Genomic DNA, 15,952 nt, shown 5'->3' with positions numbered 1-15,952 from the left:
ACCCTGCCCGGCAGGGAGTTCTCGAGGGGAGCACCAATGACATGTGTCCTGTAAGCAGGAACACTCCATGCTTAGGGGACTGCTTCCAGGCACGGGGGCTTTCCGGGGTATCCGTTTCCCAAATGCAGCACATCACAGAGCTGAAGGCAAGCCGGAGGCGGCATCTTCATCTGTGCCTTTGTTTTTCCCCAGAGAAGGGAACCGAGATCCGGAGACAGGAGAGGCTGTCCCAGGTCACACAGCAAACATCGTTTGTTTCCAGTTTCTGTTGAGAGAGAACTGGCCTGTACCCCTTCTGAGAGTTTGGTAGCCCCAGATGCACTTAATGAGCTTTGGGGACTGTCTGCCCAGAAGCCCCCAGGCTCCACCGCAGAAGCCAAGGGGAAGAGAGTGTATTCTCCCGTCTTTTCTGGGAGCAGGTGTAGGAGGGGCGGGGCTGAAGTTCTCGCTCCCTAGGCGGGCCTTGCCCAGCTGGGAAGACATCCCAGCGAGCTCCTAGTCAACACCTGGCCTAGGATTCCACCAACCATCTGTACCCAAATACTGCCTTTGCTGGACCCTGAGACACACTCTTTTCCCCAGACATTATCTTCTGAAATTGGGGTGTGCCTCCCACATGTTTTATACGCTTAATGGAATATTTGTTCCCTTCCATCTGAAAAGCCATTGCCATATTGATGGTATAGAGCTGAGAAAATATGGTAGCTGCCTTTTTTTCACACGGCACAGTCATCCCTTGGTATCCCTGGGGGAATTGGTTCCAGCACCACCCCCTTCATGCCCCCCGCCCAACAGATACCAAAATCTGACGATGCTCAAGTCCCTCATGTTAAATGGCATAGTATTTGCTTATATCATCCTCCTGTATACTTTAAATCATCTCTAGATTACTTATAATACCTAATACGATATAAATGCTATGTAAATACAAGGTAAGTGCTATGTAAATAGTTGCCAGCCATGGCAGAATCAAGTTTTGCTGTTTTGGAACTTTCTGGAAGTTTTTCCCCCCCCGAATATTTTTGATCTGCCATTGGTTGAATCTGCAGATGTGGAACCCAAGGATATGGAGGGGCAACTGCAATTCTTTATTTGGAAAACAGAAAGAGGCAAGGTGTGTTAGTCAGTTGCGTCCAAGGCCCAATGCAGGTCCTGTTGCCGCCACCTGGAACATAATTTCTCCTCTCCTAGACAATGGCTGACCAAACCAATTAACCACTTTTTCATTCATTTGTTCATCCATTGATTCATTCATTCTTTGCATAAATATATCCCAAGTGCCTACCACGTACCAGTGAGGGGGCGGGGCAGGCCACCGGGCAGCCCAGTAAGGGGGTCGGGCTGAGAACATGCTGCCCTGACTGGGAGGGACAGCAAGGAGGAAAGAAGTGGACGGACAAGGAGGGGCGGCAGGCTCCAAGGGGCATGTCCAGGGGCATGCCGACATTTAGACAAAGCAGCTCATTGAGGGGACAGAGTCCCCAAAGACAGCCAACCATGTGCTGTAGAGCAGGCCCAGGTATGTTGTCGTGTTCTGCTCTGAGAACCACGCGACTCCCCGCCAGCCTGCAGCTGCCCACGATGGTCACCCTGGCCCGTCTGCACTGCCTGCTCTTGCTCTTCTGGGACGCGGGGCCTTTGTCATAGTGAGGGAGGAAGCCTCTCCAAGTCCAGCCTGCCGCTAACACGAACCACGTGTGGACCTCCACGCCAGCCTCCACGGTATTTTCCTTGGACAGCCTGTCTCCTCTCCCTCCACCACAAGCTGTGTCTTAAAAACTGCTGATGGAGTGTTCTCTCGTTCCCCTTGTGATGTGGCAGCTTGACGTGGCTCCCCCTCCCTTCCTACCCCCCAAGACTGACTCACTTTCCTCCTCAATTTTCAGTCCTCTGCACCCTCAGCCCAACTTCCTTTTATTATCTGGGGGGAGGGGTGTGGACTTTCCAGTTTCCAAGGATACCGTCTGCAGTTGGACTTTGCCCGGCATGCCTCTGGTCCTGCTGCTGCAGACATCCCGGGTCTGGGGGTCCCTGCAGAGGGTCTGGAATGCCACCCATGTCTGTTTCAAAGCCTGTGAGTGCCAAGTGTGACAGTTTCCTGGATAGAAGCAGCTTGTGGCCTGTGAACCCAGACACGCTAAGACCAAAAACAAAATAGCTCGCAGGCCTCTGATCACCTGTCCTTGCGAATAGCAGTCATACAGATTGCAGTTACCATTGATGGGATGATAAAATGAAATAAAGCTAGATATGGCTAAAAGAGGAGAATGAGTCCAGCCCTGTGCCACTAGTCACGTGAGGCTATTTAAATGTACATTTAAGTTAATTAAAATTAAATAAAATTAAAACTTCAGCTCCTCAGTCGCAGGAGCCACATTTCAAGTGCTCAGTAGCCGTCCAGGGCTGGTGGCTGCCATAAGGGACAGCACAGATATAGAATATCTCCATCATCGTAGAAAGTTCTATTGGAAAGCCCAGCTCTGGCCACTGAGGAGACCTGGGTAGTCGGAGGAATTTTACCAACCTTAAAACACAGCCTCATTGTGGAATATTATTCAGCCTTAAAAAGGAAGGAGGGGTTTCCCTGGTGGCGCAGTGGTTGAGAATCTGCCTGCCAATGCAGGCGACACGGGTTCAAGCCCTGGTCTGGGAAGATCCCACATGCCGCGGAGCAACTGGGCCCGTGAGCCACAACTACTGAGCTTGCGCGTCTGGAGCCTGTGCTCCGCAACAAGAGAGGCCGTGACAGTGAGAGGCCCGTGCACCGCGATGAAGAGTGGCCCCCGCTCGCCGCAACTAGAGAAAGCCCTTGCACAGAAACGAAGACCCAACACAGCCATAAATAAATGAATGAATGAATGAATGAATGAATGGAAGGAAGGAAATTCCAGCACATATTATGAAACGGATGAACCTTGAAGACATTATTCTAAGTGAAATAAGCCATACACAAAGGACAAATACTTATATGCAGTGCCAAGAATAGTCAGATTTATAGAGATAGAAAGTAGGATGGTGGTTGCCAAGGGCTGGAGGAGAGGAATGGGGAGTTAGTGTTTAATGGATATAGAGTTTCAGTGTGGGATGATGTAGAGGTTCCGGAGATGGAGAGAGGTGATGGTTGCACAACAATGTAGTTAATGCCGCTAAATTGTACACTTCAAATGGTTGAAATGATCGATTTTATGTTATGTATACTCAACACAAAAACACACACGCAGTCTCATTAAATACTGAAAATTTTTCCCAAATAATTCTCAGAATAACATTCATTGTGGGCAGAGTGCAAGGAGGGGGCATTTCTTGTTGAGCACCCAGGGCATCCCCACGTACAGTTCACGTCCAGCATTCATTTACACAACCACGCTGCCCGGCAGGCTGTGTCTGTCATTCTGCAGGTGGTGAGTCAGACTCATCAGGCGAGGTCTCTCACCAAGGACACACAGCTGGCATGAGGAATCATTCGGATTAAACCCCAGGGCTGTCTGGTCCCCAGGGATAATGTCTGTGGTTAGAGTTTGCAACATTAAACCCAGGTCTGCTGCCTCAAATTAATAACACTTGGGGAGACACTGCAGCTCTTTGAGCTCCGCTTATCTGGATAGAAGCAAGTGAGGACACAGGGTGAGAGAGTAACTCTCTAAGACAGAGCTGTGAAGACCACAGGGAAATACAGTGCTGGGCAGGGCTTCTTTAGCCGGTGTGTGCACATTCAGATAGGGGCTCAACAGGAACCCGGGAGAGCGCATATAAGCGGGGTACAGTGGACAGATGACTGGGGTATACCTTTAAAAAAAAAATAGTGCCCCTGATTGGTGTTCCAACATTGTCTTCACAAATAAAATTGAGAAGGAAAAAAGAAGGTAGTGTTAGGCCAAACCTATAAATCTCTAAAACGATGCTGCAGCTAAGATTGATTAATTACCCTGCTTTTAAAAAAGAAGCATACTGTTTGCCTGTGCATGGAATATGAAACTTACCTGGTCTCAGGCTGATTTTTCATGCTCATGTGACACTCCGAAGCTGCCTAAGAGAGTGATCTTAGGGGATAAGAATGGGATTTAGATTAAGATACTTGAACTGGCTGGACCACCTCTTAGCTGTGTGACCTCAAGCAGTTCATTGTGTCCTGCTCCCCAGTTTCTCCCTCTGTGACATGGGGGTTGTTCATTGCTTTCACGGGATTATTATGAAGGACAGATAAAATCATATGTCTGAGAAGGATTAACTGTAAACAGTCAAACCAGTTAGTAGTGGTTACTAATTATTATTTAATATTAGTAACGTGAATATTATTAATCGGACGTACTCAGCAAACATCTGAAGCTGCCCCCACCCCCAAATTTCACTCAGGTGCATTCATTGGTTTAGCCAATTTTTATTGAGTGCCTACTATGTGCCAGCATTGAAAAGCTCCTGGATTCAAAAAGGGAAGCCTCCCTTTCCAACAAGGCCCACTGTGGCCTCACCAGCTGCTGAATGATGGTGAACCAAGCATTTCCCCATCACCGCACAGCACAGAATAGGGGCCAGTTGGAAATCACAAATAAAACCACAGCCTCATGGGCAGCCCTTTAGGGTTGCCAGCCAAGCTGAGTCTGACCCTCCTACGCAGGGGTGTCACATAAAACAGTGCTAAGGAGGCAGGGAGCTCCAGCCTGGATAAATGGCCCTGTTTCCTGAGTGCTGGGGAGCAATCCTTTTTAATTGCCTTCGTAGCGTCTCAGAGGCGGGTGATGCAATGGCAGAGAAGCCGTGGGCTTCTGTCGCTGGCCCTGCCCCTTGCTGGCTGCAGGCCCATGGCAGATTTCTTCACTCCTCTGGACTTCAGTTCCCTGGATAATAATGTCCACCTTGAAGGGGTATTCTGCAGATTTCGTAAGAGGATGTGTCTAAAGAATCTAACCCGTGCTTGGCATGTAAACTTGTTTCTCTTCTCTCCCACTTCAGGTCTCTCCTCCCTCCCCCTACACCATAGCTGTGCTTATTTCTCCAAGCTATTCGAAGCTGCTTTTATGCTATCAGAGGGATACATCTTTTTTTTTTTTTAATTGAAATATAGCTGATTTACAATGTTATGTTAGTTTTAGGTGTATAACATAGTGATTCAGTATTTTTGTAGATTATACTCCACTATAGGTTATTAGAAGATAATGGCTATAATTCCCTGTGCTGTACAGTACATCCTTGTTCCTTATCTATTTTATACATAGTAGTTACTATCTGTTAATCCTATACCCCTAATTTGTCCCTCCTCCCTTCCCTTTCGCCTTTGGTAACTACAAGTTTGTTTTCTATGTCTGTGAGTCTGTTTCTGTTTTGCATAAACATTCATTTGTTTTATTTTTTAGATTCCACATATAAGTGATATCATATAGTATTTGTCTTTCTCTGACTTATTTCACTAAGCATAATATTCTCTAGGTGCATCCATGTTGCTGCAGATGGCAGAATTTCATTCTTTATGGCTGAGTAATATTCCATTGTATGTATATGTGTGTGTGTGTGTATACGTATATGTGTGTACACACACACACACACACCACATCTTCTTTTTCTTTTTTTCCTCTCGTGAATTTGTTTTTATTTTTATTGCTTCTTAATCCAGTTGTCTAGTGATGGGCATTTAGGTTGCTTCCATGTCTTCGCTATTGTAAATAGTGCTGCTATGAACGCTGGGGTGCATGTATCTTCTTCAATATATACCCAGGAGTGGGATTGCTAGATCATATGGTAGTTCTATTTTTAGATTCTTGAGGAACCTCCATACTGTCTTCCATGGTGGCTGCATCAATTTACATTCCCACCAACAGGGCACAAGGGTTCCCTTTTCTCCACATCCAGAGGAACACATCTTGAGTGCCAGGGTGACTTTCTCCTTGAGATAAAATGATGGGCAGACCTCTCACATTCAGCCGTCACTTCAGGAGGCTCAGGACTCCCTTTTCTTCTGCTTGAATCCTGGGCCCATATACTAATCAGGATGGGTTACGATATGCTGCTATGACAACTAGCCTCACTGTACACAGGGTTTATTTCTCACTCGGGCTACATGTCCATCAGAGGTTGTTGGGGGCTCTGGACCCTTGCTGGCAGAGAAGCCACACTCTGGAGCATGGCCATCACGTGGCAGATGGAAATGAAGAGTGGTGAATCAAGCACCACTCCTAACTCTTCCACCCCAAAGTGAGCCATGTCTCTCCTGCTCACATTTAATTGGCCACGTCTCCCACTTCAAGGGGGTGGGGACGTACAAATCTATCAAGCGCTCAGGAGAAGAACCAGAAATCTGGTGACAGCATTAATGAACACACAGCCCAGGTTTAATCTGTAAAGCCATGTTGGCAGTTGGTATCATTATGGCCAACTAAGGATGAGGCCCGAGGTATGTCACTTCCCCCGACCACAAGTAGCAGATCCTGGTGATTTTGTATATCCAGTCAGATACTTCACATTTATTCCTTAAAATGTCAGAGAGGCATTTAATGTTATCAGAAAACATGAAAGGTTTTCGTTTTGGGTGCCCCATCCCTGTGCTTCCTCTAGCCCCACAGCAAGCCTGCACCTACCTCTCTAGGTGCTTCCTACACCACCCTGCAATGACCATTTTACTTTTCAGTCTCTCTCTAGACACTGAATCTTTTCATCGCTGCACCCCATGTGCCTGACACAGAGCCAGGCATGGAGCTGAGCCAGCCTGGGGAATTCTTAGTGGGGCAGGGGCGTGTCATGATCTCGCAGGTATAGACCTAACCAGATTAATTGAGTCTCCATAGTTTGTTCCTGAACACAGCCTGGCAGTTCTTAGGAAACAGGATGACCTGCCGTCTGTGGAATTCTGGGGGCTCTGGGGATGTTGTTCACGCTTCAGGTCCTGTGGCTGGAGCGCCCGGGGAAACTGAGAATGGTCCCTCCCAGCTCTGAGCCTTCACTAGTCTGGCAGCTGTGGACCTAGAGAATTGTTTACATGGATATCCTAGGTCCAGTTGACACTGGCTTCCCCATTAGTTGGGGTTTCTGAAAAGCTGAACAAAGTGAGCTTTTATATATCGAATCACACAGTTCACATAATTCCTTTAAAACGTCAGAGATGCATTTATCATATTTTTTTGTTATTCTCCCCATTTAGATGCAGATGTTGGACAAATTTCCCATGGAAGGAGGACAGAAGGACCCCAAACAGCGGATCATTCCCTTTCTTCCAGGTAAGTGAGACACATGCTCTCAGATGGGGCCTCTGGGCTCCCAACACAGCTCTCAGATCTCTCCCCTCCTCCTCCTTGAGGCATTGTCCCAGTGACCAGACCTCAGTCATTTGTTGAAATCAGTGCCTAAGAATATGGGCTTTGGAGTTAGATGCTATGCTATTTACCAGCTGCTTGACCTTAGGCAAGACACTTCACTTCTGGGATACCTCGGTTTCTCCCATCTCTAAAATGAGAATAATTCAAGGTCATACAGTTTGTGCAGTGAGTGGCATCTATTATAATGGCTACTGTATTTGTTTTCTTTCTTTTTTTTTAATTGGGGTATAGTTGTTTTACAATGTTGTGTTAGTTTCTACCGTACAACAAAGTGGAGTTCCCTGTGCTACACAGCAGGTTCTTATTTGTTACCTATTTTATACATATTAGCGTATATATGTCAATCCCAATCTCCCAATTCATCCCAGCCCCCCACCGCACCCCCTGTGTTTGTTTTCTGTTGTGCATAACAAATTACCACCCATTTAGCAGCTTAAAACGATACCCATTTATTATCTCACAGCTCTGTTGGTCGGAAGTCCAGGCAGGCTCAGCTGGGTTCTCTGTTTAGGGTCTTAAAAGACCGAAGTCAAGGTCTTGGCTGGACTGGGCACTTACCTGGAGGTTCTGGGGAAGAGTCTACTTCCAACCTCATTCAGGCTGTTGACAGAATTCAGTTCCTTGCAGCTCTAGAACCGAGATACCTGTTTCCTTCCTGGCTGTCCGTTGGGGACCCCCTCAGCTTCCAGAGGCTACCTGTATACCTCATCCATCTTCAAGCTGGCAACGGGGCACTGAATCTCTCTCCTGTGCTTGGAATCTCTGACTTCCCCTCCTGCCACCAGCTGGAGAAAGCTGTCTGCTTTTAAAGGCTCATAGGATTACCTTGTACCCACTTGGCTAATCCAGGGTAATCTCCCTCTCTTGAAATGAACTGAGGCATATCATATAACATGATCCCAGGAGTGAGATTCCATTATATTCACAGGCTCTGAGATTAAGGTGGGACATCTTTGGGGGGCCGTTTAAGAAATTCTGCCTGCCTGCATACCCGCCTGAGTGGGCCAAGCACCTTCTGGGTGTCAGGCACTGTGGAGGAGTTAATGCAACCATGGCTGGTCCCAGCTCTCAAGACATTCAGTGTCCCTTTCCCCCCAAAAAAAATTCTTACCAAAGGAATAACATCAAGACTTCAACTCAAAAAACTGGGTTACCCAAACCAATGTTATAGCTTCAAGTAATAATAGCTACCATTTATTAGCTGTCTATTGTGGGCCAGTCGCTGGGCTAAGTGCTTTACATTCATTAGCTTGTTGAATCTTTAGAACAATCCTGCAGGGCAGCCATTACTATGCCCATTTCACAGATGAGGAAATTGAGGCTCAGAGAAATTATAATCACTTGCATAAATGGCAGAGCTGGGATTCAGTCACAGGTATGGCGGGCTCAGAATTCATGCCCAAAGTCAGACAGCCCAGGTTCAAATCCCAGTGCCCCTAATCATCCACTCTGTTCCCTTGGGTAAATTACTTAAGCACATGGAGTTTCATTTCTACATTTGCACATTGGAGATCATAATGGTACTTAAATGATAGAGCTGTTAGGAGGATTAGGTAAGTGCCTGATATGTAACTAGCAGCAATTAAGCACTTACTAGTATCTTTATGTACGGGTAATTGGCAAATTGACAATCACCCTAAATCACAAATATTTAGAGCTGGCCAGCCCTTTAAATCTTTTTCGTAATGCAGACAAGGGGGCAGGCCCTAAGATGGATCACCCAGGAGCCCATTCTCCCCTCCCCCACTCCAGGATTTTGCAATCAGCACATCAGTGTGTTCTTCTGGATATTGTCATCATTGAGTGAGTTTAGAGACAGGGTAGATGTATTTGCCAGGCCCCCATTTACTGGGAGATCATTTGCCTAAAAAAAACCTAATGTTTTTATTTCTTCCATGGGGAGAGAACACTGGAATTTTTTTCCTTATTGGAGGAAAGCCGGTATGCCAGCTGAAGTAACCACATCTCAGCGCCCAAAGCATGTGCTTTGGAGTTCAATAGGCCCAGTCCTGTGACCTCAAGCATACGACATCTCCCCCCACCTTTGAGCCTTAGTTTCTCATCTATAAAATGGGACAGTGACCCCTGCTTCACAAGCTTCTCTCCCTGGCACATAGAAGGTTCTCAGTAAAGGCAGAAACAGGGTCCTGGGACATTCCTTTGGAATTTTTGGGCCTTTCATATCTTGGAGTCCTACTTAAATGATCAATCTGGATATTTAAGTTGAAATGGGCTCTAAACGTATATTTTTCTTCAAGGAAAAAAAGGAAAGCAGTGAGTTATAACTCTTTGCTGGTGAAAGGCAAAACCAGCTCTGGAAAAACTTCCCAGGACAGGGAAGAACTTGAGCCGACCCTCTCCCCAGCCCCTGAAAGCTTTCATGGTTACGTAATCCTTTTCCACCCACGAATTCATGAAAATGCTGTTCTCAGGGAATTGGCTCCGTTGTCCCTGCTCAGGACACCCACTTGTAGCTTGGAGAGGCCCCGTTGGGCCCTAAGACCCCTGGAGCATCCCTTCCCAGCCCACCTCTTAGCTTTTCCTTGAGGCCGAGGCCAAGGGCAGGGACGGGTGGGAGAAACGTCCCCTCTCCTAGGGGTCAGTTTTCTGCCAAGACTGCCACGTCAGCAGAACAAAAGCGAGTTTCATGTTAGCACAAAGGCGGGGGGGCGGGGAGAGCAGCCCTGTGCAATTTTCCATCCCAGCAAGAGCTGGGGAAGCCAACTTGGCAGAGGATGCGGCTTGAAAAATAAGAATTACAGTTTGGCCTTCCTCCACTATGGAAAACAAAAGCCTGCTCGTTCCCACCAAAGGCTGTTCTCTCCTCTGAGCACCCTTCCCATTCCAGGAAGGCTGGCCTGAGGGGAGGGCTGGGTGCGGGCTCGATAGCCCTCCTCCGATAGCCCTCCTCCTCCGTGACTCACACAGAAGCTTCACTGCAGGCGCAGATCCGCATTTCACCTGGAGGCACCGGCCAGGGGAACGCTGGCCACTCTGTTCTGCCCCACAGCCCAGGGCCTGAGCAGTAACTCCACTCCACTGTGGATAAATGATGAATTAGCCTGTCGGAGGCAGGTCTTAAGAAACCAAGTTGGGGATTGAGGAAAGGAGAGGTGCTCTTCCTTGTAGAATATAAGGCAGTATCATGTAACCTATTTTTTAAACAAAGTAATTACCCTTTTTTAAGCACCTAGGTAGGGCCAAGCCCTGTGCTGGTGTATCACGGAGATTACTACTAAGACATAGGGGCTGCTCTCCCATTTTACAGATGAGGAGACTGAGACTCTGACAGGTAAATGCATTTCCCAAGGCAGCACAGGAAGGAATAGACCCCCCTGGGATTGGCCTGGGGCCTCACTGACCCTGTGGAGCCTGTGGCCTCCCCGGACGTGCTACTCCTGCCGAGGGGACTTCCTGTCCCCACTGCTGGCAGGGCACCTGACATGTACCCAGAGACTCACTGAGGCCACACAGGAAGAGGAGTGACATTATTGTGTCCCACCCCCAGGAGAAGGCGCCTGAGTTGTTGGTCCTCTCCCAGCCCCTGCAGGCCGGGCCTTGGGCGAATTCTCTTGGGCCGTGGTGGCTCTGAGGTGGGCCTGTGCCAGGCCGGTGCTAGCACCATGCCCACTGTAAATTTTTCGAGTCAGGTCACAGCCTTCTCAGTAAGAGGCCTGTACACCCCTCTCTCCACCCTTCCTCTGATATTATAGAAGGGGAAATTATACCAAACTGGGACCAAAATGTTTTTGGTAGGCACCCCTTCTCCCATTTTGAGAAATAGATTAGAGGGCAGGAAGCGTTTGCTGTGTAGGATTTCTCTTCACAGGCACATACTTCTTATTTTTCCTGAAGGTTCAGGATTCTCCTAGGAATTCTGATCTTCAAGTGGTCCCACCCATGAGGGTGGTAATTATTACTCCCACCCAGGGAAGGACTGCCCCACCCAGAATGTCAGCAGGGGCCCTCCCTGTTGGAAAGCACTCGTGCCAGGAAGGCAGGCCCCCAGAGCCTGCGCACAGAGGACTCACACAGAGCCTGCACCTAGGGAGTGAATGAGGGAATATCATCGGTTCTAGGGAGGCCAGGTTGTAAACTCCTTCCCACTTTGCTGCATAATTTGCTTTTTTCGTTTTAAATGACATGAAAATTTTCTGATTCCCAAAGCAATCAATGTTTATAGTAGGCACTTTGGGGAAAGTATAAAGAAGAACACAAAAAGGCTTTGTCTTCTACCCTCGGGGACAAGCACTATGAACCCTGTGATGCATTTTCTTCTAGATTTTTTTCTCTTCTAACAAGCGTGGTGTATCAGAAATTTGACTCACTCATCAGAATTAAACCCATCACCATTATAAAAAAGGAGATCCTTGTTATTAAGGAATATAAGGAATATGTATTTCATCTCATTGTGGGTTCTTTTTTAATTAAATGGAAATGAACAAAAAAAGGATTAGGTTGACCATATCTACTTCATTTCCTGATTGTGCCTTTTTGCCCAAGAGCAAGTTGTCAGATTATTTTAAATGTGATCTTAACCATATGGTCTTTTTGGGTACAAATCTCCCTGACCACCTTGCATTGCAAATCTTTAAAAGTCAATAGGTTGTTTCCCATGATCCCTTTCGATTCTGTCCTATGATGAAAATTCTTTATGGGCCTTTCCTACCGTCTTGTCCCTGCTCACCCAAGGTTGACCCATGGAGACAGCAGTCTCACCAGCACCATCTCAGATCAGTGGCTAACCTCTCCTCACCCTGCCAGCCTCATAACCCAAATTCTTCTCCAGGACCTACCTCCTTGGACCAGAAGTAGGTGAAGTTCTTAGTAGGTCTCCATGCTCTGCAGTCTGGATAGCTGTGGTCTCCCTGTGCCTTCCTTTTTGACCCCTAGAGACCTCCTGGTCGCCCTGCATGAGCGTGGCAGGGGGGCTTGTCTCCATCCCCCACCTCTTTGTCGCTCCTTGATGTCTTATTTCTGATTTTCCGGCCCCTGCCTCTGTGACAAATCCAGAATGGTGTGGCCATGCTGTCTGGATCCTCAGTGCATGAACTTAGCCACCATCTCCCCATGAGAGGATCTCCTTTAAGACTCTCGGGAACCCGCTGATTCGCTTGAAACAAACCTCACCCATAATGTTTCAGCATCTTGGATATTTCCTGAGACCCTCAGTGGCATCATTTATATACTTGTCTTTGCCTGTGACCCATGTCCTCTGCCCATATGTCACACTGGAGGTTCTGGTACCACACCCCAGGGCTCAGATGTCACCCAGCAAGTAGTGAATGGACTGTTAGTATTTGGTGTGGTGGGAGGGCTTGGAGCCCTCTGTTACAAACACTTATTGGCGAGGGAATTGAAGGGATTTGTCGTCCTGGCAGGTGGAATCCACCTTCATGCATTGATCAAACGTGAGTGCCATGTGGCAGGGGCAAAAAGTTGACTAAAGCAGAGTCAATCCCTATTTGGGCAGAGCCCCATGACTAGTAGGAAGGAAGAAGACATGTAAATCGACAATGTGATGTGTACAATCAGAGACAGGAACTCTTTTTTTTTTTTTTTTTTTTTTTTAATTTTATTGAAGTATAGTTGATTTACAATGTTGTGTTAATTTCTGCTGTACAGCAAAGTGATTCAGTTATACATATATATATTCTTTTTCATATTCTTTTCCATTATGGTTTATCACAGGATATCAAATGTAGTTCCCTGTGCCATATAATAGGACCCTATTGTTTATCCATCCTATATATACTAGTTTGCCTCTGCTAATCCTAAACTCCCAATATTTCCCTCCCCCCCCCGCTCGCCTTGGCAACCGCAAGTCTGTTCTGAAAGAGACAGGAAGTCTTAACCCATTTGAAGTGTGTAAGAGTTTCCCAGCAGGGGTAGTGGGTGAGGTTGGATGGGGAAGGTATTCCAGGCAGAGGGAAAGGCACAGAATTATGAGAGAGCGTGGAGTATTGGGAAAACACCAGACTAGAGCAGAAGGTATACAAAGAAAGAGGAGGGAAGGAGACTGAGCTGTCGGGTGAGGGCATATCTGAGTGTTTGCTGAAGTGCTCACCGCATCTGAGAATCTTATAGTTGGACAGGGGACCTCCGATCATCAGGTCTTCCTTCCTTGGTTTGATTCCAGCCTCCCTTATCTCACCAAAACTTATCCACTGAGCCCCACTCCCTCAAGCCCTTGCACTAGAGCTGTGAACAGGGCTTTGGAGGACCAAGCATAGGGTCATCCAGGCCCTGTGGATGTCCAGCAGCAGGTATGGATGGCAGCGAGGGATTTAGGTACCACTCAGGCCTACCAGAGGCAGCCACATCCTCATCCTCCCAGGTTGCTGAGAGCTTGTCAATGCTCCCTTACAACGCTGTATGCACTCTCATCTTCTGCAGGCAAAATTCTCTTCCGACGGAGCCACATTCGGGACGTGGCTGTCAAACGCCTGATACCAATCGATGAATACTGTAAGGTAAGTCTGAGAAATGCCAACAATTCCCTGTGTCTCATGTCTTCCCCGTGGGTAGTTTTGGGTTTTTTTTTGTTTGTTTGTTTTGTTTTTCTTTTCCTTTTCTGACTACAGGATGCCCATTGTGAAAGATCTGTACAGGTGAAAAAAATGTAAAGAAATTAGAAAAACCAATCACCCATGATCCTTTAACTCAGAGGCAACAATTATGAAGGTTTTTACATATTTCCTTTATCTCCTTTCTCTCTGCATGCATTTCTTTATGGTGTTGAGATCATCCCATATGTGTTATTTTTGTTGCTCTTTTTCTTTTCTCTCATATTAAAAGAATTTCCCCATGCTATTAAAAAAATCTTCTTGAACCTGCTTTTAATGGTTACGTAGTATTCCATTGTGCATGAATGTTCTAGAAGTTATTCAGCCAACCCCTGTTGGACAGTGCAGCTGGCTTCCAATCCCTTAAATGTTCTCAACCACAAGGGGCCTCCCTGCCTTTTGGTTATGTTTTGTTTGATTTGAGGCTGATGTCAAGAAAGAAGCATATTTTTCTTTTGTTTAGCTTCCCTAATCTTTAGTATTTATTCCTCTAACTTAAAATCACTAGCAGTTTGATTGGAGAAGGGTAGGAATAGAAAAAAATGCCTTAAAAATGGAGCAGTGAATGCTTTCTCCCCCTAAGATCAGGAGCAAAAGCAAAGTGTATTTGCTCTCTCCACCTCTGATCTACATTTTACTGGAGATTCTAGCTGGTGTAAGCAGGCAAGAAAAAGGAATAAAAGGCATACAGATTAGAAAGGAAGAAGTAAGACTGCCTTGATTCATGGATGACATGATTCTATTGTAGAAAACCATAAGGAGTCCACAAAAAAACCTGCTAGAACTTATAAATGAGCTTAGTAAGATTACAGGACTCAAGACAAATATTAAAAAATCAATTGTATTTCTATCTACTAGTAGGGAACAACCCAAAAATGAAATTAAGAAAATAATTCCACTCACAATAGCATCAAAAAGAATAAAATAATTAGGAATAAATTTAATTAAAAAAGTACAAGGTTTATACACTGAAACTACAAAACATGGTTGAGGGACATTAAAGAAACTCTAAATGAATGGAGAGACATTCCATACTCATGGATTAGGAGACTCAATAGTGTTAAATTGGCAATCCTCCCCCAGTTGATGCACAGAGTCAATGCAATCTCTGCCAAAACCTTAGTAGGCTTTTTTGTAGAAATGAACGAGCTGATCCTAAAGTGTATGGGGAAATGCAAAGGGCTCAGAATAGCCAAAACAATTTTGAAAAGAACAAAATTAGAGAACAAAATTGTACTCGCCATTTTCCAAACTTCTTATGAAGCTACAGTAATCAAGACTGTAGCACTGGCGTAGCACTTCCCTGGTGGTGCAGTGGTTAAGAATCCACCTGCCAATGCAGGGGACACGGGTTAGATCCCTGGTCCAGGAAGATCCCACATGCCGCGGAGCAACTAAACGCATGTGCCACAACTACTGAGCCTGCGCCCTAGAGCCTGCGAGCCACAAATACTGAAGCCTGCGCACCTAGAGCCTGTGCTCCGCACAAGAGAAGCCACTGCAATGAGAAGCCCGTGCACCGGAACAAAGAGTAGCCCCCCTCACTGCAGCTAGAGAAAGCTCACGCACAGCAATGAAGACCCAACACAACCAAAAATAAAAAAATAAATTATTTATTTATTTATTGGGGGGAGAAAGAAAAGATTGTAGTACTGGTGTAAGGATAGGCAGATGGACCACTGGAGGAGAACTGAGAGTCTAGAAGTAAACTCTTCAGATTTATACTCAATTGATTTTCAACAAAGGTACCAAGAAATTCAGTGGGAAAGGGTAGTCTTTTTAACAAATGGTGGGATCATGGGATATCCATATGCAAAAAAATAAGTTTTTAAAATTGGACCCTGACCTCACACCATGCATAAAAAATCAGCTCAACTCAAAATGGATCATAGACCTAAATATAAAAGCTAAAACTATAAAACTTCTAGAAGAAAACATTAAAGAGAATCTTCATGACCTTGGTTTTAGGCAAAGAGTTCTTAGATATAACACCAAAAGAGAAAAATTGATATGTTCCACTTCATTAAGCTTGCACATTTCTGTGCTTCAAAAGATATCATGAAGAAAATGAAAAGACACGCC

General features: G+C 46.1%; 1 protein-coding gene across 2 annotated transcripts in view; it reads left to right on the top strand.

The window, feature by feature from the left end:
* Nucleotides 1-15,952, top strand: part of SH3PXD2B (SH3 and PX domains 2B) — a 110,673-nt gene that overhangs the window by 37,758 nt on the left and 56,963 nt on the right. For both annotated transcript variants that reach the window (XM_061189933.1, XM_061189934.1), the window contains exons 3-4: nt 7,130-7,205; nt 13,701-13,777. In XM_061189933.1, the coding sequence (XP_061045916.1) occupies nt 7,130-7,205; nt 13,701-13,777 (153 nt within the window). The remainder of the gene's footprint in view (nt 1-7,129; nt 7,206-13,700; nt 13,778-15,952) is intronic.

Source organism: Eubalaena glacialis, chromosome 4 (genome assembly GCF_028564815.1).
Source record: "Eubalaena glacialis isolate mEubGla1 chromosome 4, mEubGla1.1.hap2.+ XY, whole genome shotgun sequence".
Taxonomy (NCBI): domain Eukaryota; kingdom Metazoa; phylum Chordata; class Mammalia; order Artiodactyla; family Balaenidae; genus Eubalaena; species Eubalaena glacialis.
Note: the sequence above shows the minus strand (reverse complement) of the source record. Positions and strands in the feature narration are given on the sequence as shown.